A 23,560-nucleotide genomic window follows, 5' to 3' on the forward strand; every position below is an offset into this window, starting at 1 on the left:
TACTGTTTGCATTATCCCAATTTTTAGCAAATGCGCTTTCCTATTTCGTGACTAAAATTCCAAGTTATCTTGATCTACAAAATCTGCTTGTTCTGGCTTCAGGATGCCGACGTCAATCTTGAACTGCCGGAGCCAGGCTGGGTTCTCGGCGACGGTCTGGTTCCAGGGATCACCGCTGTTGGAAGTGATTAGCAGTTGTCGTTCAAGTTATTTACGGTAGACTTACTCGTTATACAATATCCACCTGGCATGGTGCTGTATCTCTTCATCTGTCGGGACATGCTGGTTCGGGTTGTTGGGTGACATGGTCATGGCGACCCAGCGGGCGAGCTCTCTCGCAATCCAACGATAATAACAGTCGCCGTTTAGTAGAAAACTGGTCTTCATCCAGGCATTTGCACCGTCGGAGTTGATGTTTTGCTGAGAGCCCAACCAAGAGTTCGCCTCATCAGGATAGTGATGGCATCCCGAGGTGAAATTGTTAGACTGAGTATTAGAGTCTGTCATGTGCCGGCTCTTGAATTTTGCAAGCCATGCTTCATTATTCAGGGCAACTGACTTCCATTCCTCATCATGCATCTCTTCGATAATATCATTAGCTTTTTGACGCAGGGCTGCGTCGTCAGGCACAATGCCATGAGCCCGGAGAAGCTCGATGTAATCAGATAGTATTCTCTCCAGCTCACTATAGTTGTGAAGAATCGAGTTGATCCTCGACAAGCTACCTGAGCGTAGATCAGAAGTGTTCTGTGTGCGACTTATCTTGTGGCGCTCTCGGAAAGGTGCAAGCCATGCAGCTGATGAGTTGATCAAATGGATGAAAAACGAAGCCACGTATTCGGATGATGAATCAGATTCAACGCCGGCTTGCTGGATGAGGCGAGAGGCTTCTTGTTGTAGCTCAACATCGGTGAAGGATTGAGACGGCCCGGCACGTATAAAGTCGTATAGCTGGCTCTCCATCGGGCACAGATCAAACAAGTTGTCTTTTCCAGGAATTTTGAGTCTCCGGAGCTTTCCCTCCAATATGGACCGCACAGGTCTCATCTTGGCCTCTTGAAGGATATCATCAGCTGAGATAATCAGATCTCGTAGCCAAGAGGCGTTGGAGTCTTCCCGGTCAGAGATGACCTCGGCAGAAAGCAAAATACGACAAGCTTCGAGTTGCATCTTGTCGTAGGTAGGGAGCCCCCCGAACTTGTCGCTGTAAACGTGCACGAAATTCGCCAGCTCCAGGCTGATCAACTCGTAAGCGTCCCTCGGCGTCTCCGAGGGACCCTTGCTGGCTTCAAAGGGACACAAAGTGTTGCGATCAATGCCGATAAAATCTACATGGGATGAGTATTTGGGAAAGTCTGAAGATAAGGGGCTGACTCACATGGTGGGATGGCATGCTCAACTCGGAACAAAACCGAGGCATCAAAGCCCCAGTCCCCTTTCCAATCAGCCATTGTGCTTCCCATCTTGAAGTGATCTGCGAGGTGGTCTGCCCTAAACTCCCACGTATCCATCTTGAGGCCACAAAATCCGCAGACGGATCGTATTCCCGGCATTGGCAGCTTCCATTGGTTCAACGGACACCCCAACTGCTCAGGTTTTACATTGTGAACAAGTCGCAAATGCTGCGTCAGGTGATCTTTTCGGTTAAAAGATCGGTCTTGTAGTGGACGCCCGCTGCAGGTGGAATAGTTGTGGTCTTGGAAGTGTGCATCGTCTGGCGAAGGATGGGAACAAAAGGCACACCGCGGTACTCCATTATCATCCATGATTCGAGGACCATTGGGGGCGCACGCCCATCTCTCGATTGGTAAATGAAGAGACTTTTCATGGCGCTGCCAAGTATGCTTTGTCGTAAACGTCTCGGTACAGAAGGTGCACTGATATGTGTTGAGAGATTTGGCTAGTGAGGTTCTCTTGTCGGCTCGTTTACTGGCGGCGTTGTGTCTGCGGCGGCGTGAAGAGCGGATAGACGACCTGAAGGAAGTCGTAGAGTCGCGAGAGTGTTGCGAGTATGCAGAGTTGTCGCTCGACTGCGAAGTTCCGATGCTGCTGGTTGACGAGGCTCTGGAGAGCCAGTGGCCATGGCCTGTCTGGTAGTGCGTGCCGGAGAGATCGTCGGAGCCTGTTAATAGTTAGAAGCCATTCAATGACATTTCCCTAGACTACTGCCAAGTCCTGTGTTTCAAGGAGTGGGCGACATACCGCATGATGCCACGGCGCGCGCAATAGCAGTTGCAGTCGCAGGCTCACTCTCAGGAGGCGAATCAACCCATCTTGCTAGCGGATCCATCCATCGATTTCTATCCCCCGGCGCAGGAGTGGGCTTCCTCCCAGGAATGTCTATCGCCTGGGTGGAACTGGGCGAGTGTGGCGAACCGGGATGACGAGCTTGGATCTTGCCGCGACGCCGAGCATTGGCCAGCCAGTTTAGTATCTGCGTCTTTGACAAGCCAGTTCGATTCTGTAGAATCTCCTTCTCGTGATCATTCGGAAATGGGTGGTCGCTGTGCGTCGAAACCCATTGCCTCAGCACGCGGACAGCTTCCCGTGAGAACCGGGCGCCGATCTTCGGAGGAGGAGCGGCATTGCTGATTGAGGCGACAGGAAGTTGCGGCGCATCTGGTGTATTGTCGAGCTGCTCAAGAGCTGGAGTTCCAGTGCCAGAGTCGGTCCCGGAGAAGCTATGCGTGTTTGTCAGAGGCGATTGTTGACCTGAAGAGTCAATCAGCTGAGCCTCGAAGCGAGAGACCCAACTATCGTCCTTGGTATCTGGGAGTAAATGATGCAGGTTAAAGTCGTCAAAGGCGGAATATCCAAAGTAAGCATCATCATTCATAAGACTTGGATCAAAGATGGTCTTTTCAACAGCATCATCTGCGTTCGTCGACATGATGGTTCTTGAATTATTTCATTGGGAGGAAGTTAATTCCGAAGGCTCTCAAAATGTCCAGGGGAGGCTCCCCTACCTAAGTTAGTAAGAGTCACGAGTGCGGAATGTGGAGTCGTCAATTACACCCTATGACTCGGTGCCAATTAATCGTCGCTGACCAACCAGCTCTTACGGTGTAGGGTGCAAAAGGCGACAATTCCGCGATCGAGGCTGAATATGAGGATTATGGGGTCATCGAGATAATGTCAATCTCAGTTGCTACGTAATAGCCACGTCAAAGCGATGGCAACTGTTCCTTTCGACCCCTGTACTTCTCGGACGTGGGTCGGATTGGGAATGGCCTCATTAACACACCGAAACCCACTTGGACCATCTCCACTGTTGCTATCAGGTCTCACGTGTTTGCGAGACGTGTAATTGAGGCATCTTCAAGATGAGAATTGCAAGTCTACAACATTATAGTGAGAGTAAGGTTCTAAAAATGAGAGCCAGCCAAACTTGTCCTGAACAATTCTATCCATTTGTTCCTTTTCTGATCAGGAAATCTTACTTGTGGTCGCCGTGTATGCCGTCAACTGCTCCAGAGCATCTTGATACTCTTGTCCAATGACCTCGGCGTGTCTTGAAGAGCGCGGTGTGATAGAGCAGGGGAAAGGCAAAGGAACCGAGTTGAAGCCCTCAGAGTACGCGAAACTGCAACGCATTAGCACAAGACGTCGTTCATAAAAGAGGAGACTCACATATCAACATCAACATCCCTTCCCTTCTCATCCTTGGCAGGGTTCACCTCAAACGCCCAGAGGATACGAGCAATATTGATGGCCACCGATGCAGAGCCAAGGTGCATGCCAGGGCAGATACGACGACCCCAACCGAAGGCGCTGTGGCCAAAAGTACCGGGATAGTTGCGCTCCTCCATGAAGCGCTCAGGCTTGAATTCGTGGGGTTCAGGGAAGTCGGCTTCGTTGAGGTGGACTAAGATATGATTAGCAAATACCCAAGAGAACTGATGAGGTAGACTTACGAGTCCAGAGAGGTGCAATTATGGTGCTGCCCTTGGGAATAAACATGCCCTTGTACACATGGTCTGCGGTGCTGGCGTGGGGAGTGCCACCAAGTACAGCGACTGGTCGCCATCGCAAAGTTTCAGAGGTAATGGCTCTGATATACTCTAACTTGGGGAGATCATCAAAAGTGGGCAGGCGATCATTTCCAACAACTCTGTCGAGTTCTTCTTGGGCTCTCGGGATAAACTGGGGGCCAAACTTGGCGCATGCAAGGAGGAAGCTAGCCAGAGAACCCGCTGACTGTTGAACCGAGTTAGTTATCATATTTCGACGTTATCTGTAAATGCACTTACTGTCTCGACTCCAGCGCCAAAGGGTGAGCCTGCCGTGTAAGAAATCTCCAAGTCTGACATGCCAAGATTGGCCTGCTCTTCAAGAAGGTGCTTGGCGAAGCAGTTTGGTGCAACACCCTGAGAAACCTTCTCGCGAACCTCATCCATGAGCTCAGTGTACATACGAATGTCCTTCTCTCGCTGCTGGAGAACCTCAGCCTTCCAGGGTGCCAGGAAACTGGGCACGTACTTGAGGGCTGGGTATCTCTCCACAGCAAACTTTCCGGGAATGCTACCAGATGGTCAGCTTTTCCTAGACAGGGGAGGTTGGGATTACATACTTGACCATTGTTAGACGCTCCATCGACTCTGCGTTGCGACGGACGACAATGTCACTCCTGACATCCTCAACACGCCTGCCATAAGTAACGGTGACGATGACAGATGCAGCATATCGCTCCAGGTGCGTCCGAAAGTCTTCAGGCGATCTCAAGAGATCATGCATCAAGACCTTGGACTCGAGACTCTGGATAGGTCGATAAGTCTCGCTCTGACGCTGCATGAAACCGCTGTGCAGAAGCTTGCGCCAGCGTCTCCAGTAGCCTGCATAAGGAGCCATGAGACCCCTCATACCGCCTGAAAGAAGCTCGCCACCCATGATGAATCGCGGACGAGAAGAAAAGATGGCGCCCTTCTTCTCAAGAAGATCCCATGCTGCCTGTGCAGAACCGAGAACAATAGTTGGGGTAGGTCCCAGCTGGAGATAGACAACATCTCCGTACTGCTGGCTCAGCTCTTGAAACCAGAGCCATGGCTTCCGAATGCCCGTCCTGATGACTTTTGGGCCTGGGGGAAGCTGTGAACGGTGGGAATAGAGCTTCCACTCTTGCTTGAGCTTTTGTTGGAGATTGTCAGTCGCGTGGTAATCAGGGAATGCGGATTGGCCAGGGCAAACTTACCCTGGGAAAGACGAGGGCGAGGTACGCGAGAGCGACAGCAACGGCCGCGTAGACGAGTATCTTGACGACCATGTTTAAAAGCTGGTGATATCGACTGCCTGACTGCAGAGCACAGACAAGATCGAGTCAGGAATGTCAAGGATAACCCAGAGGCTCTTATTCAAGGCCACAACTTGGCCGAGGTTAACAATTTTTCGACACAAATCTCAACTGCCATGTCGAATTGCCGATCTTGGCAGCCACCCCCGCTTGGAGAACAGAGCCAAGCAGACGCTTCAACGAGGAGCTGACACCTTTGAATGGAAGCGAGGTGCTGCTAGCTATGTCCCCGGCTCCGCAAACCCCGCAATCTAAACTCCATGGGGGGAAGAGAGTGCGGAGACCCCACGCTGTAGTCTGATGACAGGTTCGGATCCTTGTTCCCGGGTAATTATACCCCGAAAGTTCAAATAGAGGCGAGTTTGACTGTTGAAAAAGAGATATTCAGGAGCAGAGATTTCTCAGTGTTGCATTGCATCCTTCATCTTTTGAACTTTACTCTGACAATGAAGAGTGACGCTTGGCTTAGCAAGCCGTTCTTGACGGCCATCTTTCTTGGAATAGGAGGTTTCCTCTATGGCTTGTAAGTGGTCCTTATCAGTGTTACATCAGGAATTGATCGGCTCATGTTTTGATAGCGATTCCGGAATCATCACGCCGAGTCTGGCTCTCAACTCCTTTTTGAACTACTTTGGCAATCCTCATGCTGCTCTCCGTGGTGCCATTGTCTCTGTCTACCAGGCAGGAGGTATGTTTTTTTATGTCTAAGGCGTGGTTGGATGCTGACCCCTGAGTTCAGCATGGCTGGGTAGTGCGTCTGTCGGTGTCACCAGTGATAGACTGGGTCGACGCAAAGCCATTGCTTTTGGCTGCATTTGGGGTGTGATTGGTGGTGCCTTGATGGCTGGTGCAGCTCATGTTGCCATGCGTAAGTAATCGAAAAAAGACATTGAAACTTTGTGCTAACTGGTGTTCAGTTATTATGGGCCGTCTTTTGATCGGCTATGCTGTTGGAACCATCACCGGAGTTGCCCCTGTTTTCGGTGCTGAGATTGCCAAGGTACGATACCCCTTTTTCTTTTTACAGACCTCTTACTAACTGCCCCCAGACCAATGAGCGAGCCAAGATTACCGCAGTCAACCAGATGAGTGAGTTCCCCGTTCCTGAGTAGCTACCAAGACTAATCCCCTTCAGTGGTTGCCTGGGGCTTCTTCGTCGCCCTCTGGACCGGCGTTGGCGAAGGCAAATGGCACAACCCCAACCAATGGCGTCTCGGCTTCGCCATCCAGAGTATCCCAGCCCTCCTCCTCGGTGTCGGAGTCCTCTTCCTCAGCGAGTCTCCTAGATGGCTCTGCCTCAAGGGTCGCTACGAGGAGGCTGAAAAGGCCTTCCGCAGCTACCACTACGACGGAACCAACGACGAGTGGTGCAGAACTGAGTTTACCGTTATTCAGGTCAACATTGCGGAAGAACTTCAGGCGCAGGGCAAGCTTTCTTGGGCGGATCTTTTCAAGACTCCTGCTTTCAGGAAGCGTCTCTTTGTCGGTTCTTTCGTCTGGGCTGCTGCCATGTTGTCTGGTATCTCGTTTGTGCAGTACTACCAGACTGCCATCTACGCCACCCTCCAGTTCGACCAGGACCGTCAACTCCTCGTCAGTGGTCTGTATGGTTCAGTTGCTCCCGTGGCCTGCTTTCTGTCCCTGTTCTTTGTCGACAAGATCGGCCGCAGAAAGATTCTGGTCATCAGCTCTTCGCTCCTCTCGCTTTGCTACATGATCATCACGATCCTTGCGGCTTTGTATCCTGCTCGTCCTGGTCTGCCTACCAACGCTGCAGCTCAGAGGGGTCTGATTGCCTGTATCTTTGCTGTCTCGGCCAACTACTCGGCTCTGCTTGGACCCATGACCTGGATTATTCCGTGAGTACAGCAACATTCTGAGTGAGACTCTTGCTAATCATCACACAGCCCCGAGGTTTTCACTACTGAGCTCCGTGCCAAGGCAAACGCCATTGTTCAGGTTGTTCACTACTCGATCAGTTTGATCATCACCCAATGCTCGCCAATTGCCCTGGCAGAGGTGGGCTGGAAGTATTACGTGAGTAGCGGTAAAAAAACCTTCCATGTTACATACTCTGACCAAACATCTAGATCCTGTTCGTTTTGACCAATGCTCTCTGTGCCGTCGTCTTTGCATTCGCCTATCCCGAGACGCGAGGCAAGTCCCTCGAGGAGATTGACGAGATCTTTGGTGATGTCAAGGTTATCCGCCAGGAGGATGTCAAGTTCTCCGAAAAGGCTGGGCTCGAGACACTGGAATATCGTGGCAACAGGACAAGTACACAGGATGCTTAGGGCAGAACCTCTACGGGCTTGATCGGCTAGGACATGACTTTGGTTGAGTCAAAGTCGGTCTATCTATTACTCTTCTGAATAATCTTATTATAGAATCTCTTCTCTTTAATCGGCTGCCTTACGAGGCTTCGGCCCCAGCTTTCATTTCAGCTTGTAATCTCGGCTGTGGTGCCGATGCTTACTATGTAGTGCAGCAAAAGTAAAATGGCTTCACCAGTAAATAAAAGACATGGAGTAAAACTACCAGCTAAATGCTTCATCTATAAGAACAAAACCTCTTCTCAAACCACCAGATCGTCCAAGATTCGAAGCAGCAACCCGCACATCATCCGCCATGCCCGGTGGTCCTGAGACGAGGATACCGATGGGATCCTTTCGTCCACCACTAGCCGTTAGCTCGCTTTGAAGAATTTCCGCAATGTCCATGCGCTTCCCTACGCTAGTGGTAATACTAACAGTTGGTGGGAGACCGGACATTTCTTGGCTGAGCTCTTTCTGAAGCGAATCGTTCCTCAGGCCCCAGTACACGCGCGCGGATCTGGTTCCGTTCTCGTGGAGGAGTGGCAACATGGTAGTGATTCCGACTCCACCAGCAAAGCAGACGAGGTCAGAGCAGTGGGACAGCTTATTGACGGGGCTAGAATGATATGAGCCCTCGATAAGAACTCGTAGTCGAAGCATACCCCCAGCCGATGCAACTTTTTGGTGGAGCTTTCCGGTCATGCCTGAGCGTGTCCTCACGTAGAATGTCGCTCCGGATACAGGGCCGGTCCTTTCGCGAGGCACTTCCGCTGGCTGTGACGTAGAATCGGCCTTGTCGTCCTTCTCTTTTCCGATGTTGCTTTCACTTCCAGAAGCGGGTTCTTCAAAAGACAATGACGAAGCAACGGAGAAAGGATGAGTCTCCCAGAACCGCCAGCTCAAGGTCGGAAAGCAGAGATAGGCGACACCATGAACTGAAACATCGTCGATGGTGATCTTCAGATACTCTCCTTCTGAACCATCGACGGTCGAGACGACGGCAGTCTTCAGACCCCGTCCAGTCATTCGAACCACCCGGGCAAGACGCTCAAGGGCCCAGATACCAGAGCCGATAAACATCCAAATCTCATAGCCCCAGTTGTAATCGTATCGGTACCAGATGTGGTAGTAGTATCCGATGAGGAAAATCAGAACCATGAGCTGGTGGGTGGCCAGGAACACTTCGTATGCCTTTTGTCGAACGACAAGCAGAGAAGTTGGCCAGATGATGACAGCAGCAACTGTTGCAACAATACCCCAAATCCAGTAATCCTGAACAAGCTCGGCATCGTAGTCTCCAAAGAGCTTGTAGTACACCAGCAGCATAATCGAGTGCAGAACAGTGTGCAGAATGGTCCAGTATCCAAGCCAGCGATGAAGCAGCAGGTATGTTCCATAGCTCCAATCAGTCATCTGCAGGAGGAGGCTGTTTCGAGATGAAAAGATCATAAGCGCCACCATGTTTCCCATGGCCATGACACCAGCTCTATTTCCGATAGTGCTGATTTCCTGCTCGCGCAGACTAGCAAAAGAACTCTGGGGTTGAATGTTGTAGTAAGGTGCGATGAGAAAGACAAAGTTGAGTAGGCTGATGAGGAGAATAAACATTAGCTGGCCACGGGTTGGGACGAGACCTCCTCCGAGATGAAGTGCAACCGGTGCACGATGGGATGTGCCCCAGGCTGGGGGATGGTTGAGGACCGAGTTGAGCCAAGCCCAGGAGATGCTCCTGTTCAGAGCTGGGACGAGGCGGAATAGTGACAAGACGACTGGGAGGAAGATGGCAACAAGCATGATGGCTATGCTGGTAGTTGGTCAGAAACCTGTAATGATAGGTTCAGAGGCGACTTACGTGTAGGTTACGTGCCCAATCTCATTGGTCTCAAATGAGGTCATGCCATTGTACTGCTTCTGCCAGTTTGCTTGCAAGACAAAACTCGTGACATTCAGGGGCTCTCCCGACACGGCGATGGACAATGAAGTATCTGGTTCAGATTCCGTCGTCTCCTCTGTTTGTCCTCCATGTCCTCCGTGTTGTCTGGGCTTGATCTTTCTGGAATGGTTATCGTGGCTGCTTGTCTCATTGCTCATCTTACCAGAAGCCTCTTCCTCATCCTTCTTGGCTCCTGCCAGAGCGTCCTGGTAAGACATGACGGGCTTCCATTCCATGGTTCCGACAGTACCGGTAGCCAAGTGGCCACGCCAGTAGTCTTCAATTAAGGCAAGCTCAGGTGCATCGCTTCCCGGGCAATAAGTGTCGATGCAGAGTGCCATAGTCTTGAGAAAGGCAGGATCGCTGGTGTAACACTCTGGCGGCGTGGTGGTGGTTGAGTGTCCTGAGCCATGAATCGCTGCATCGTCCTCCTTAGGGGTACAAGTCAAAGGACAGCCTTTAACGACACCACGGCATGCAAAGGCGCAGGCAGGATGGTACATGGTCTTTCCCCATCCAATCATGCCAGTTCCATCGGACAGTGCCAGGCCAGCATGCCAGCCAAGCAGCAGGCACAGCTTGAGAGCCATGGCCGCGTAGATTTTGCCAAACAGTTTGAATAGAGAAGAAAGAATCAAAGAAGAATGCCGAACTGCCCAAATCTGCGTCTCCTTGAGGTTCTCTTAAGGGTCCATTGGTTCGCGGCACAAAAGTCTTGGCGGTAATCCCGGTCGATGCTGGGCCCATGATATCTTGCTCAATCCTTCTCACGTCGCTACATCAGTGGATCATTGCAGACTCTGACGAGCAGAGCAACCAATCATTTATTCTTGCTTTCACAGTCCATCCTTGAGCAGTGCGCGAGCCAAGACTATAGCAGCGGTGACTGATGCTTATTTGGGCTCGGAGATGTGGTCAGTGTCTCCGCCTGGTCGTTTCTGGGCGAATCTCCAACGTTGCATTTGTAGATGGCTTTGAGCCTCGCAGTTCTCTCTTCTCTCATGGGTCCGGGTCTACCGCGGATCGGTTGGCACAGCTGGAACCCCTGTTGTACCCGACACTGGCAGTATAAGACCTTCTTCGCTCAATTGAGCAGGTTCTCGGACATGGACCGATTAATAATTGCTCATCATTTTGAGGCTCGAGTGCATTGGAGGTGTGTGTTGTAAGGTGGAAATAGAGCTTATGCCCTAAAATAAGCTTAAGGCTTAAATTGAGCTTAATAAACGTCTAAAGTGGCGTGATACAACCACCCATTCAGTCAGGTGCTCTGTAATTCTCAAACAAAAATATTTGCCCTTCTTGATATTGCTCGAGAGTATTGTGGTTCTTTACGATAAGTAGGACTTTATTAACCGTAAGGTGAGCCTGAACACTGCCCTAACACCCGTCATCTTGCTCAGTACTCATCTCATCAACTTAGTAGATAATCATCATAAGCATGGAATGGTATAACATCGTTGGCTGTCACGTACACGATCATGGATATCCATTTCTCATCAACAGTGTGTATGTATTAACGGCCACTAGGGCCGCTGGTTTATATCGAGACTTGATAAATATGTACACATAAAACCACCAGCATCAGGCTCTACAAAACTCCTCGTCATGCTACAAAACCACTCGCCATGCTCCACAAACTCCTCTCATCATACAACTTCGATAGGCCGTCAACGTTTAAGCCGAGACGCACTGAGAGTACCACTCGTTGGCCTTGACGCACTTGAAGCCGGAAACGCACTTGGTAGGACCAGTGTAAGAGGCACCACCGCACTGAGCGTAGGCACCGGCGGTAGCACCAGTCTGGGCAGTAGGGGCAGCGGGAGTCGAGGCCTTGGTCGTAGCGGGCTTGGAAACCTGAGTCGTGGTAGGCTTGGAGGCGGCGGCCTTGGTCGAGGTGGGTTTGGAGGCGGCGGCGGTAGTGGCGGGCTTAGAGGCGGCAGCGGAGGGAGAAGAGCTGCCGGAGCTAGATCCGGAAGAGACACCCGACTGCCAGCCTCGCTCGCGGGAGAGCTCGTACCACCAGTTGCGGAGCATCCAGCCATCAAAGTCAGTGATGGTGGTGGAAGAACCAGCAAGCATGACGAAGTTGGTGACACCAGTAGGAGTCCAGTCATAGACTGTGCAAGTTAGCTAGTTGCTCACACATCATAGGGAACATCACTTACAGTCGTCAAGGGCGAAGGTGTGGCCCATCTCGTGCAGGAGAATGTGGCCGACACCCTCAGGGCCAAGTCGCTGACCCCAGTCACCACCAGCACCACCGGCCATACCCTTGGTCAGCCAGAGAGACTGGTCATAGTGTCGGTCGGCACCACCGGGACACTGGTTGTAGTTGCCGTCCTGGTGGAAGAAGCGGCCGCACTTCTCAGAGCACTGAGGAACACCCTCAGAGTCGACGTCAGTGTAGACGTCAATGCCAGCAGTGGAACCCTGGAGGAGGCTCTTGTCCTTGACAGCCCATCCAACGACGTTGACCTTGATGTCGGTGTAGGGGAAGTTGTCGTAGCCGTAGAGCCACTTGAACCACTTGTTGTACTGAGTCTGGAGAGTGGTGGCAATCTCCTCACGGTAGGCGGCAGTGACGGGCTGGTCAGACTCCCATCGAACGCACATGTTCAGCTTGCCCTTGCCGGCAATGAGCTGGTCCCAGCCGTAGTTCTTGAAGCCCAGGGCATCCGAGTAGGTCTTGAGGCAGTGGTCCCAGACCTCCTTGAGGGGGGTGGCGAGGTTCGAGGGGGGGTTCCATCCAGACTGGCGCTTGGCGGGACGGTTGCGGGGGAGGTCCTGCCAGGATCGGGTCTCCTTGACGCTGCTGAGGCCCTGCCAAACGGAAGCGTCAAGATCGGACTTGGGGGAGGTGCCCTGGGCTGCGGTCGACGCAGCGAGGGCCAAAAGGCTAGCAGCAGAGGAGAAACGCATGATGCAAAATAAGTGGAATAAAAGAATGGACGGTGATGATGTTTAACGAATGATACACTGAAAGGGAAAGTAAAAAAGAACGTCTACCGAACAAGTCTCTTCAATTGTAGGGCAGAGCGAGGATGGGACGAAATATATACCACAGAGTTGAACAGCCTGGGAAACGGGCATCGTCCCGTTTTGGGATTGATGCCAGGGCTCGATTGGCGGGATAAAGAGGCTGCGGAGACGGGATGGAACCTGCGGATCAGGGGTAGCGAGGGCCACGGCGCTGGGATTGCATGTTTCTCGCCCAGGGTCAGGAGAAGGCGAGAAGCTATGGGGTTTGGAGATGGAGTTTTCTAGAATTGGTCTTTCGATAGTCGGGCCTGTTAATAATTACCCGTGTGCACTTATCTTCAAGGTTGAGCTAGTTGAAGGTTAGACTTGAGACTCTAGAGGGCGCCAGACATGGAGGCTATTCACACAAAACCACCACCCACCTGTCACCACCCAACCCAGCAGAAGAATAAGCTTACTCTCATAAAAAAACAACCCATGCCCGCATCATGAAACTGTCGAAAAACTGCCGATAGGCCCAAGCCTTGTTTTAGGTGTTTTCATGGTGTCACCAAGCGCTCCAGTAGATGCGCTGGGGGTTCTCCTTGAAACAGTCCTTTAATCGTCGTTTTGTTAGGGCGTGCGACCTGAGACGGGCCTTGGCGGGCATGAGTCAACCATCCAGCTATTCAGACTAACGTTAGTTTTACGGACGGACGAATAATTAGACCTGGGCGCGCCTTCGGGTATCGAATTTCTTCCGTCCAGTCAGAGATGTCCCAATGCGCGCTTCATCTCGTATTGAACGGATGGCACGTGTTGGAGCACGTGCCTCGGAACCTGAAGCCGTAAAATCAGACCCGACTCGGGTTTAACATAGGTTCCATGTCCGACTCTTGCCCGATCATGTTGCCGAGAACCCCGCGTTTGAAGGGCATCAGCCGATAACAGTGAGGACAAGAGCAAAATGAGGACGACAATAGCTTGTGAAAGGTAAGTAAGCTTAATTCATCAATTACTAGACAGAGTCTAACTATCTCATATAGGTGCAGGTAATTAATCATCTCCCCGCCGTCACTTTCCCGACAGGGGTTAACCAAGATTCACCCTACACCAGAAGATCCAAGGTCAAGTGCAGACACGACGGCCAGCCCCCTTGCGCCGGCTGTGCAAAAAGTGGTCATGTCCGAACCTGCGCTCTGAGTGGGCCTATCCTGGGTCAAAAGCCGTCGTCGTCTGATTCCAGGCCCCGGTCGGCAAAGAGACGCCGTCTTAGCCTGGGCAGTCCGGCAGGGGAGTCTGGTCGGGACATCGGCCAGGTCTTTAATCATGTCCCCCGGGATCGCTTCATAAAGGCTATTACCATCTTTCGAGCACAGTTTCCTGAATTTGGGTTCATACATCCTGGAGACCTCGAATACCATGAGGACGAACTTGGCGTCTTGCAGAAGTTACGGCTTTTGGCCATCTTGGTCGTGTCGCGGCGGTACATGGACGATGACCCGACCGATGATCCGAATGTGTCCTACATAACGAATGAGGCACAAAAGAGGATGACCAATGGCCCCAGCTTGGCCCTCATCCAAACATTTCTTATTCTTTCCCTCTGCAACTGGGGCGACGGGGATGGCTTCAATGCCTGGATGCACTCTGGTATCGCCACCAGAATGGCCCAGGGGCTTCTGAGTACCGGCTTCGCAGGATGCAGCAAAGGCGAGACGCTGTCAGAGATCGAGAAGAGGACTCTGTGGACTTGCTTCAAGATGGACAAGTTGCTCAGTTGCGGCAAGCGTCGACAGGCCATGTTTCCTGACCAAGATTTGCACTTTTCCTTGCCCATCAACGATGCGCAGTTCTTATTTGGAGCCCAGGCGACTCCAGCGCCAACACTAAGTCCTGGACAAACTGACTCGAGAATCTATGGACCCGACGACTACCTCGTCCTTCTCATTCAAGGTCTGCGGATTTGGTCAAGAGTGCACACGTGGATAGCAGAGGGCGGCAGAAGACAGCCTGGAATGACGGAGCCAGCCGAGTGTCCCTGGAACGAGACCTCCAAGTGGCATCAGATGAAACAGGACTTGATGAAATGGCGAGAATCTCAAGATGCCCTCATCAGATATCCTGGGACCAAGGTGTCCATGCATGCGCAGCGAGGGCAAGCAGAGAGGTTTGGTTACATCAACCTTATATACTACGTCAGGTGAGCTCAAGTCGGCCATGAATCGAGTCAGTACTAACTATTGTTTACCCAGCTTCCTCTTTCTTTGCCGCGAATATATCCCATTCTGCCCCGTCGACGAAGTAAAACCACGAGGTCCTATAGAGCCACCACTACTCAAAGCCCCGGGACCAGAAGCCTTTTGGTCACAGAATCTCATCGAGCTGTACAACGCTGCAACACAAATGTCAAACTTGCTAGGCGATCTCGAACACGTTGGCTGCTCCCTCCGTACGCCCTTCTCAGGCTTGTGCGCCTTTTCCTCTACACTGTGGAGTCTCTATGCCGCCTCGTTTCCAAAGTTCATGGGTTTTACGGAAGATCAGACCAAGAATGCTGAGGAACAGGCGGAGAGGACTATGGCGTATCTGGTTAGGATTGGGCGGATATGGAAACTTGCTGATGAGTGGATTGACGTGCTGAACACTGCCAAAAGCCTATTCCATCGGGTGACCATGGAGGGCCATGGGAGAACCGTCAAAAGGTCGAGATACGATTACCCAGAGCTGGAGGAGTCGATACATCTTGCGCCACTCAAAGGGATGCCTCGACAGACGTTTGATAGTAGCAATTTGGGGTCATCCTCGGTCAACCCCCCTAGCGAGAGGCCAAGGCAGCAGACGACGGTGAACGAAGCAGGGGAGGAAGAAAACGCTGGGGGTGGGATTGCTTTTCAAGATGACTTGGCACATGGCAATGACTTTCTCGGCGAGGATTGGTGGAGGCTTCTGTCTTTCTATGATGACCCTCATCTGTTATCGACAAGTATTGACAATATTGGGGATGCAAATGCAGACTAGGTTGCTAATATCACGAACAATTCCACATACCTATGTGGTGCCTTCTGTGTTATCCAGTCGGAAACTATGTTGGGATATGATGCTACCTCCGTCTCTGCGGTTGAAGAAGTCCTCTGCATAATGACTGTATATACTTTTATTCAGTTCTACCGAACAAATCTACAACTTTTAGTTCATCCCTGTTATACAATCTTGCACTTGGATATTGTGAACCTGAGATTTCGGGTTATTTTATCGCTAACCTTTGTAACCCGATATTCGGGTTTGACCGCCTGCAAACCCGATCATTCAACCACTCTTCAGCTGAAAGCAATTCTCGAAACCGTCAACCAACCACACACAACTTAAATACCTTGCAATCAGCTCGCACCGCGCTGCCATCAATACTACACATTAATCGCAATTCGAGACACCAGTTATTCAAGATGGCTTCTACCGATCAACCAACTCCAGAGCCGCATCTCATGCACCGCTCGCTTCTTCACGCGCCTGAATCCGTCGTCTCCGCATCAGGCGTCTATCTCACGCTATCATCCGGCCGCCGAATCCTCGATGGCTGCGCAGGTGCTGCAGTCGCCATCATCGGCCATGGACGTACCGAAGTTCGTGATGCCATCGTCAAACAAGCTGACAAGGTGTCGTACGTTCACACAATGGCCTACACCACCGATAGCTCCGAGAACCTTGCCAACTTCCTCCTGGAAGGTAGCCCTTTTGATTTGACGAGGGCGTATCTCATCGGGTCTGGAAGTGAGGCTATGGATTCGGCGATGAAGCTCGCAAGGCAGTATCATGTTGAAAACGGGCAGCCTCAGCGAACACGATTTGTCTCGAGAAGGCAGGCCTATCATGGAAACACCATCGGGGCTATGAGCGTGGGCAGCAACCTAGCCAGAAAAGCACCTTACGAAGGAGCTCTTCTGCTTGACAATGTCAGCTACGTGAGCCCTGCGTATGGGTACCGCGGACAAAAGGACGACGAGACGGAAGACGAATACGCAAACAGACTGATCACGGAACTCGACAACCATTTCCAAGAAGTCGGTCCAGACAAGATCATCGCATTCATCGCCGAAACAGTCGGAGGAGCAACAGCCGGCTGCATCACGCCCCCGGCAGGCTACTTTGAAGGAGTTCGAAAAGTCTGCGACAAGTACGGCATACTCTTGATTCTCGATGAAATCATGTGTGGAAGTGGAAGGACAGGAACTTTCTTTGCCTTTGAACAAGATGGCGACGTTCGTCCTGATCTTGTCACGATCGGCAAAGGCTTGGGTGGAGGATACGCTCCTATCGCTGCTACGCTCGTTCATCGAGACATTGTTGAGACTCTCAAGAAGGGCACTGCGAGCTTCAACCATGGCCACACATATCAGGCTCATCCTTTGAGCTGTGCCGCAGCTCTGGCTGTTCAAAAGATAGTCAAGGACGAAAACTTGGTTTCCCGGTGTGCTGAGCTAGGATCTCGACTGCACAAGACTCTCGTGGAAGTCTTTGGTCCTCTCGACTATGTCGGCAACATTCGTGGCCGGGGATTGTTCTGGGGCATAGAATTTGTCGAGGATAAAAAGACAAAGAAGCCATTTGACAGCAAGTTGCGCTTCGGAGTTCAGGTTCAAGAAATGGCCTTTCGGCTTGGGTTGGCTGTGTATCCGGGAACTGGGACTGCGGATGGATATCTGGGAGATCACATCATCGTCTCTCCTCCACTGACTATCACTGAGGAGGAGATGGATATCATGATTAAATTGTTGAAGCAGGCGTATGACAAGGTGGCCGCGTCGGTTAGAGGATAGGAGTCTCTTGGGCAGGGAGACGAGCGTTTGCCTGGGGCTAAGAATTATGTCTCGAGAAATATTTCTCCAGAGGTTTCTTATAGGGTTTCAAATATTACAATAATATCAAGGTTCACCTCTACTCGCCACCCCCCCCCCATCTCAACCCTTCTTAATGGCGTCCCAAAGAGGCCACCAGCCACAACAGCAAAAAATATCGTTATAAATTCATGACGGCGTCGAACTCTAATCATAAAGCATCCTAATTTGGTTATTTAGGTCTTCTATGGCGGCATGCATAGAAGATAATAATCCTTGGGGTCGAGAGGAGTTGCCATTCCAGCGATATCAAAAAAGAAGAGGGACGCCCACCTTTCTTCCGTTTTCCAAATATTCAAAATGCGAGCATCAGTAACCAATAGAAAACCCCCGAGACAAGAAAAATTCAGCAAGTCTCATCAGATGTAGAAGGTCAGTTACTATCTCTGTGGTGCAGATTATGGGCTGGGTTGAAAAGAGCCGGCTGCTGAGAATCAGTATGAATGAAATCACTGGACAAGAACAAAGATGGACTTTCGAATTTCCCTTTTATCGTATTTTTATACGCGGATTTGATATCTGAACCAGTTTGTCAAGTCGCTAGCCCTCATCTACAATGTTTGTCATCAGATATCGCTTCGCTTACCCCTGAAGCCGGCCATGGGACGCATTGACTCTTGCAAACCACGCCATAATATTAGACCATGATATTACGGATATACGGCATTTTAATTAGCCTAAATTCCCTTGTAATATCTAATCAAGGAAACTTAGCGGCCAGTCGAAAAGCCGGGAGCTAAGTAGCTAGTGGCCGACTTCAGCTTAATGTGCCAACTTGCTTCTAAACCACTCAAGAGCAACGGCCGTGAGCATTTATTGCTATTGTTATCCTTTTAACAACTCACGAGAAATTCACTTTATTCAGTACTCAGAAACGACGGCATGGTTGAAATGATTAATCTATTCTAGTCTATTAAGTATGGTCTAATCCAGGCTACCTCGCGCTTAAGCAAACACGCTCTGCAGGAGATAGTCAATGGGAGCCTCTCTGTAATCATCCTTCTCAAGATAAGCCAGAGCAGTGTGGTTGACGTCAAACACATAGTTGTCAGGCTTGTCGAGAGTGTACTTGGGCCAGGCGAGGGTGCTGTTGCCGCCGCTGACGTTGGGGTCGGTGCCGTGGATGAAGGAAACCCACATCTTGCTCATGAGGTCGGCGAGCTCGACAAAGGTCTCGGACTTGCCCTCGAAGGGGTTGGTGGCATAGCCGACACCGTGGATGTTGTTGAAGACAAAGGCGACCTCCTGGAAGTGAGTGGCTCCGTAGATGGGGCCAAGACCGTTGACGTAGACATTCCAGAGGTAAGAGTACACGGGGAGGTTGGCGGCGGCGTACGACTCAACGAGAAGTCTTCGGCCGCTGTGCTGCTGGTAGTCACCGGCAAAAGCAGAAGCGCGCTTATACTGAAGACCCCAGGGGGAGGCAGCAGGTCGGCCAATCTGGGAAGAAGGAATTCCAACAGCAGGGTCGTCGGGGTACAGAGTGGAGAGGCTGGCAATCTGGTTGGCGCTCATGCCCAGGCTGGTAAGCCAGGCCTCCCACTGGGAGTCAGTGTTGATGCCCTGCTTGACGTAGGCGGTACCCTCGTCAAAGTTGTTGCCGATGAGGACAGGAACGTGAGCAAACTTGCCCTCCTTCAGGAGCTTGGAGCCCTGGGTGGTCATGAAGTCACCGTCAACGACAGCGCTGAAAGAGGGCGAGGTGACACCCAGGGGGTTGGTGCCGTTGAAGATGTCGTTGAGAGTCTGCCAGGGAAGCTCACGAAGGCACTCAAGTCTAGCAGTCTCGTTGGTGCATCCAGTCTTCTTGACAAGAGCATCAAAGTAAGGCTGCCAGGCATCGGCATCAGCAAACTTGGCAACAGGGCTGCCGCTCTCGAGGATAGCGCTGCGGAACAGGTTCTTGTGGTTTCCGTCGTAAGCGACGAGCTGCATTCCCAGGGATCGAGCACCAGCAGACTCTCCCCAGATGGTGACCTTTTTGGGGCTGCCACCGAAGGCGCCGATGTTGTTCTGGAGCCACTCGAGGGCAAGACGCTGGTCCTTGAGGCCGAGGTTGCCGGCTCCGGCCTCCTCCATCTCGTTGCTGAACATGAAGCCCCAGTACGAGACTCGGTAGTTAATGGAGGCAGCAATGATGGGCTTGTTCTCCTTGACGGACTGCTCAACAATGTAGCTGAGGTTGTAGCGGGGGTCACGAGAACCTCCGTTGACATAGCTCTACGCAAGGTTAGCAACAGTGAGTCAATTGATATTTTGATAACTTACACCACCATGAACCCAGACACCAACGGGGAGGTTGTCACCAGGCTTGACGCCAGCGGGGCGGACAACGTTGATGCTCAAGCAGTCCTCAGAGACAGGGTTGCCCAGGCTCTGAGTATCGGAGCCATATCCGATACACATCAGACCATACTCAGTAGCAGTCTGGACCTTGTCAAACTTCTTGGTGATTGGCTTGGGCGAGGCAAAGCGCAGAGGGCCAACGGGGGGCTGAGCATAGGGAATGCCCAGGAACTCATCCTGAGCATAGTGCTCGTTGCGCAGACCCTGATAGGTTCCCAGAGGCAGGCGAACCGTGGGGGCAGCAGACGACGGCAGGGCGGCCGACTCGGAAAGAGTCAGGCTCGTGAGAGCTGCCAGGAGGATCTTGACCACGTGGGAAGACATCTCGGGAGAGTTAAGATGGCGAGATGGGATTTTTGACAAGAGAAGGAGAGGGTTGGTGAGACACTAGTAGAAAGCCTGTCTATGCGATCGACAGCCCAGCTATAAATCTATCCCAAAGGGCCCTTGCCCCTGACGCAATTGATAGGCATGAAAGGGTCGAGAAATTACCTCGTCCGGCTTGAAAGAAAACGCCCGTACGGCTGCTCCGTGCACCGGCGGCCATTGCGGTCCACGACTGGGTTCAAGATCCGCAAGATCCATATCGTCAGCCTAGGACGATTTCCATTCGGGAACTTTCCCCACAGGATGGCGGTGCAAGTATCTCGAGTCATGAAGGGGAGGATACGAATAAACGACCGCATTCAACAAATTACCATGACTAGACAAACGGCGTTTTTTCCGCTAACAAACCTTCTCTCCTTTCAACTTTCCAGCTGTCACTGTTAACCCGGTTTCCTCTGCCGTAGTATAACGCGCCGTCTTTGTCGGGTGGAAAATCATTCCCAACAATGGTTAGCATGGGTGAGGGTGTCTCGGAACTTGTCTGAACCTCCGTGGCCCCGCGGCCGAGAATTGCCAGATTCGACATGACCCCCGAGAAGCACATTAAAAAGCAAAGAAGAGACGCTTCTCTTAGTATTCCTACTTTGCCATCCTTGCCTGATCCAAGGGACGAATTTGGAGAGATAGCCGGAAACCCGCGAATGGCATGTCACGCCAGGATGGCCCCACGAGGTAGCCAGGGGAAAAGCATCGTGGCAGGCAAGGAAGCTGTTCCCTTGGCTTCTAGTGAGATGGATGCCTCCGAGGCCGAGCACGACGTCGACGGATGCAGACGGTGAGTATTAACTGTGATATAGGGCCACGAGTCAATGGCCTGCACCAAACGGCCCAGGCCCCTCGCTTCCATCCCATGTACGGCTACATACAGCCGAAGATGAACAAGAGTTCATCCGTGGTACTGGTCCCCGTCGTTCCATGCACACGTGGCTCTGGGCACGGGCTGCAGTTCTGCTCTGCATGCCACAAGTGGAATACATGCAGGCTTGGCCCCTGCATGGATGTCCCTGTCCCTGATGGCGAACCAACAACCAACAGGCGATGCAGCCCCTGCATGTCGGCTCTTCACTGCCATGCCATGCCATGCCACTTTGTTCTACCAACTCTTCTACCGCAATTCCAATCCTTACCTGAATGCCGAGCAAGCCGAATTATATAGCACACATAAGTTCCCTCTCGGCGGCATTTGGACTAAATTCGTAAAAGAAGCAAATACAGTATGGTTCGTCTTGTGGAAAAATTATAAGGGTCGGCTCACAATGGTCCGGTAGTCTCAAGCTGAAGACAGGGTTTCACCATGCCCCAAGTTCGGATCGATTCCGCTCAGGGCACGAACAGTGGCCAGAGACCGGGCGGCTCTAGTGGCCTAAAAGGGACAGGCCTTACTGCGTAGTACCTCGCTTTGCCTGTTATTACTTTCATGACTGGCCCCCGTGCTTCTGGTCGTGGCTTAAGACTCTCTTTGCATTGCTGATCATATCCCAATCTGATGTTGATGGCGCGATAACCCATCCATATGGGATCCTCGGGTTCCTGGCCGTCTCCCCTTGACCCGTGACGCCATGGTTCCTCACAGAAACTCTACCCGACCCGATACCACGGTATAAATACCCAAGACGGTGGATTACCCTTCCAGGGTTCGAGAGGGTCTCCCCCCTCCTTTCCCCCCTCAGGGATACTGACTCTGTCACCATCCCAACCCTCCGGACGACATTTCCCTCTTAACCTTTTCCTCCCGGTTCCATCATCCGTTGCGATTCCACCCGTGCACAACTTTAGAGTTTCGACAAAACCAACACAAGCATGGCGGGCATTGACGCCGAGGAGAGAGGCACTCGGCTTCTCGCAGCTTGCTGGGCTCTGGCTGCTGCGAGCGCCATACTGCTCTTTCTGAGGATATACTGCAAGCTCTGGCGAGGCAGAGGTCTTTGGTGGGACGACCACTTCTTGATCATCTCTTGGGTAAGCTACGTTCGGGCCGAAATTTTCTAGATCCTCTGGCTGACGATTGACGCTTCTCCAGGTGTCACTGGCGATCGCCGTGTCGATCAATACCTATCTCGTGTCGCTTGGCTTTGGCCGTCACATGTGGACCATCAGCGATGAGAACAAGAAGACCATCAACCTATTCACCATTCTCGTCGCGACGTTTGGTATCCTCGCAACGACGACGAGCAAGACATCGTTTGCGGTGACGCTGTATCGCATCGCTACAAACCAATGGATGAAGTACTTTCTCATCTTTATCATCGTCACCATCAACATCTCCATGAACCTGGTGTGGATCTTTGGCTTTGCCAAGTGCACTCCTGTCGAAAGGGTGTGGGACAAAACGGTGCCAGGAACGTGCTGGGACGGACAGAAGCTGCTGAAATACCAGCTGTTTGCAGCTTGTAAGAAGAAGCAGGACGAGCCCGTGATTCAATCGGCTGACCCGTTGTCTAGATTACTCCGCCATTCTCGACTTTGTTCTGGCTTTCCTTCCTTGGCCTATTCTCATGGGCATGTCGATGCGACGCCGCGAGAGACTTGGTGTCGCCGTGGCAATGAGCCTGGGTGCCATGTGAGATATCCCCCAAGACATGATGCTGACAAGTGACTAACGCTCGTATAGTGCTGGAATCTGCGGTATTGTCAAGGCTGTGCTGGTGGTCAGCATGTCGAGTACCGATATTACCTATGACCGTGTCGACCTGACAATCTGGACTCTCACGGAACCTGCGGCTTCCATCATGGCCGTGTGCATTCCTGTTCTGTATGTACTTCTATCTATACATGTCCATCGCAAATATACCTAATACAAGGAAATAGGAGGATGTTGTACCGCGAGCTCAAGTCGAGTCAAAAGAGCTACCTCCGCAACAGATCCCACACAAACCCCCTCGACGGAACCAACGCGACCAACGTAGCAGGAAGCAACACGAAATCCAAACGATACGGCCCCCATTCCAAGTACGGCCGCAACTCTGTCGTCATCATGTCAGCCGCCGGTTGGCAAGAGTCCCAAGAAGCCCTGCAGGACCCTACGAGCACCCAGACTAGCCGATCCAGGTCGTCTCCCACCTCGGGAGGCGTCTTGAAGACGGAGGAAGTTAGGGTGCATCATGAGCGGTTGAGCACGTTTAGCGATGAGAACTCGATAGAGTTGAAAAACATAGGGCACACGGCCAGTGGAACAGGACCAAAGGGGAATGCTCCCTCTTTTTAATTATACATTGCTACTAATTTTTATTGTCACGAGTCACGATAGATACTTGTAAAATAGGTACATTAATATTATTCTATGAAAATGGTCCATCCTACGTGGTCTTTTTTTTTTCTAGTTCTTGACGCTACATTGACCGTGAGCGATGATACTGACTTTGAAAGGATTACCGGCAACTCGGCCTCTTGTCGTTGGCTGGCTCCAGTCTGACAAATTCCATCGATCAACATGTTC

The 23,560-nt window shown here is 51.7% G+C and overlaps 9 protein-coding genes across 9 annotated transcripts; 4 read left to right on the forward strand and 5 right to left on the reverse strand.

Annotated features, from left to right (window-relative positions):
* Positions 1 to 51: 51 nt before the first annotated feature.
* NCS54_00187600 (Hypothetical protein) lies at positions 52 to 2,890 on the reverse strand (the record flags this gene model as incomplete). The annotated part of the gene is made up of 4 exons (XM_053147491.1): positions 52 to 175; positions 227 to 1,328; positions 1,379 to 2,122; positions 2,203 to 2,890. 4 exons carry the CDS (start codon positions 2,888 to 2,890, stop codon positions 52 to 54), a joined length of 2,658 nt encoding a protein of 885 aa, XP_053003466.1.
* A 536-nt stretch (positions 2,891 to 3,426) lies between these two features.
* On the reverse strand, positions 3,427 to 5,260 carry NCS54_00187700 (Hypothetical protein; the record flags this gene model as incomplete). The annotated part of the gene is made up of 6 exons (XM_053147492.1): positions 3,427 to 3,583; positions 3,631 to 3,865; positions 3,915 to 4,197; positions 4,251 to 4,521; positions 4,571 to 5,124; positions 5,189 to 5,260. 6 exons carry the CDS (start codon positions 5,258 to 5,260, stop codon positions 3,427 to 3,429), a joined length of 1,572 nt encoding a protein of 523 aa, XP_053003467.1.
* A 473-nt stretch (positions 5,261 to 5,733) lies between these two features.
* Positions 5,734 to 7,581, forward strand: NCS54_00187800 (MFS domain-containing protein; the record flags this gene model as incomplete). Its single annotated transcript, XM_053147493.1, has 8 exons — positions 5,734 to 5,810; positions 5,866 to 5,975; positions 6,027 to 6,155; positions 6,205 to 6,287; positions 6,337 to 6,376; positions 6,423 to 7,146; positions 7,195 to 7,324; positions 7,378 to 7,581. The coding sequence occupies 8 exons, from the start codon at positions 5,734 to 5,736 to the stop codon at positions 7,579 to 7,581; spliced, it is 1,497 nt and encodes a 498-aa protein (XP_053003468.1).
* Positions 7,582 to 7,821: 240 nt separating this feature from the next.
* On the reverse strand, positions 7,822 to 10,125 carry NCS54_00187900 (Ferric oxidoreductase domain-containing protein; the record flags this gene model as incomplete). The annotated part of the gene is made up of 2 exons (XM_053147494.1): positions 7,822 to 9,406; positions 9,455 to 10,125. The coding sequence occupies 2 exons, from the start codon at positions 10,123 to 10,125 to the stop codon at positions 7,822 to 7,824; spliced, it is 2,256 nt and encodes a 751-aa protein (XP_053003469.1).
* Positions 10,126 to 11,212: 1,087 nt separating this feature from the next.
* On the reverse strand, positions 11,213 to 12,457 carry NCS54_00188000 (CBM1 domain-containing protein; the record flags this gene model as incomplete). Its single annotated transcript, XM_053147495.1, has 2 exons — positions 11,213 to 11,655; positions 11,704 to 12,457. 2 exons carry the CDS (start codon positions 12,455 to 12,457, stop codon positions 11,213 to 11,215), a joined length of 1,197 nt encoding a protein of 398 aa, XP_053003470.1.
* A 1,006-nt stretch (positions 12,458 to 13,463) lies between these two features.
* On the forward strand, positions 13,464 to 15,517 carry NCS54_00188100 (Zn(2)-C6 fungal-type domain-containing protein; the record flags this gene model as incomplete). The annotated part of the gene is made up of 4 exons (XM_053147496.1): positions 13,464 to 13,489; positions 13,543 to 13,548; positions 13,614 to 14,699; positions 14,752 to 15,517. The coding sequence occupies 4 exons, from the start codon at positions 13,464 to 13,466 to the stop codon at positions 15,515 to 15,517; spliced, it is 1,884 nt and encodes a 627-aa protein (XP_053003471.1).
* A 425-nt stretch (positions 15,518 to 15,942) lies between these two features.
* NCS54_00188200 (Hypothetical protein) lies at positions 15,943 to 17,313 on the forward strand (the record flags this gene model as incomplete). The annotated part of the gene is made up of 1 exon (XM_053147497.1): positions 15,943 to 17,313. One exon carries the CDS (start codon positions 15,943 to 15,945, stop codon positions 17,311 to 17,313), a length of 1,371 nt encoding a protein of 456 aa, XP_053003472.1.
* Positions 17,314 to 18,336: 1,023 nt separating this feature from the next.
* On the reverse strand, positions 18,337 to 20,061 carry NCS54_00188300 (Carboxylic ester hydrolase; the record flags this gene model as incomplete). The annotated part of the gene is made up of 2 exons (XM_053147498.1): positions 18,337 to 19,611; positions 19,660 to 20,061. 2 exons carry the CDS (start codon positions 20,059 to 20,061, stop codon positions 18,337 to 18,339), a joined length of 1,677 nt encoding a protein of 558 aa, XP_053003473.1.
* A 1,863-nt stretch (positions 20,062 to 21,924) lies between these two features.
* NCS54_00188400 (Hypothetical protein) lies at positions 21,925 to 23,329 on the forward strand (the record flags this gene model as incomplete). Its single annotated transcript, XM_053147499.1, has 5 exons — positions 21,925 to 22,083; positions 22,145 to 22,514; positions 22,567 to 22,684; positions 22,736 to 22,876; positions 22,933 to 23,329. The coding sequence occupies 5 exons, from the start codon at positions 21,925 to 21,927 to the stop codon at positions 23,327 to 23,329; spliced, it is 1,185 nt and encodes a 394-aa protein (XP_053003474.1).
* Between the last annotated feature and the right edge of the window lie 231 nt (positions 23,330 to 23,560).

This window comes from Fusarium falciforme, chromosome 1, assembly GCF_026873545.1.
Source record: "Fusarium falciforme chromosome 1, complete sequence".
NCBI classification, from domain to species: Eukaryota; Fungi; Ascomycota; class Sordariomycetes; order Hypocreales; family Nectriaceae; genus Fusarium; species Fusarium falciforme.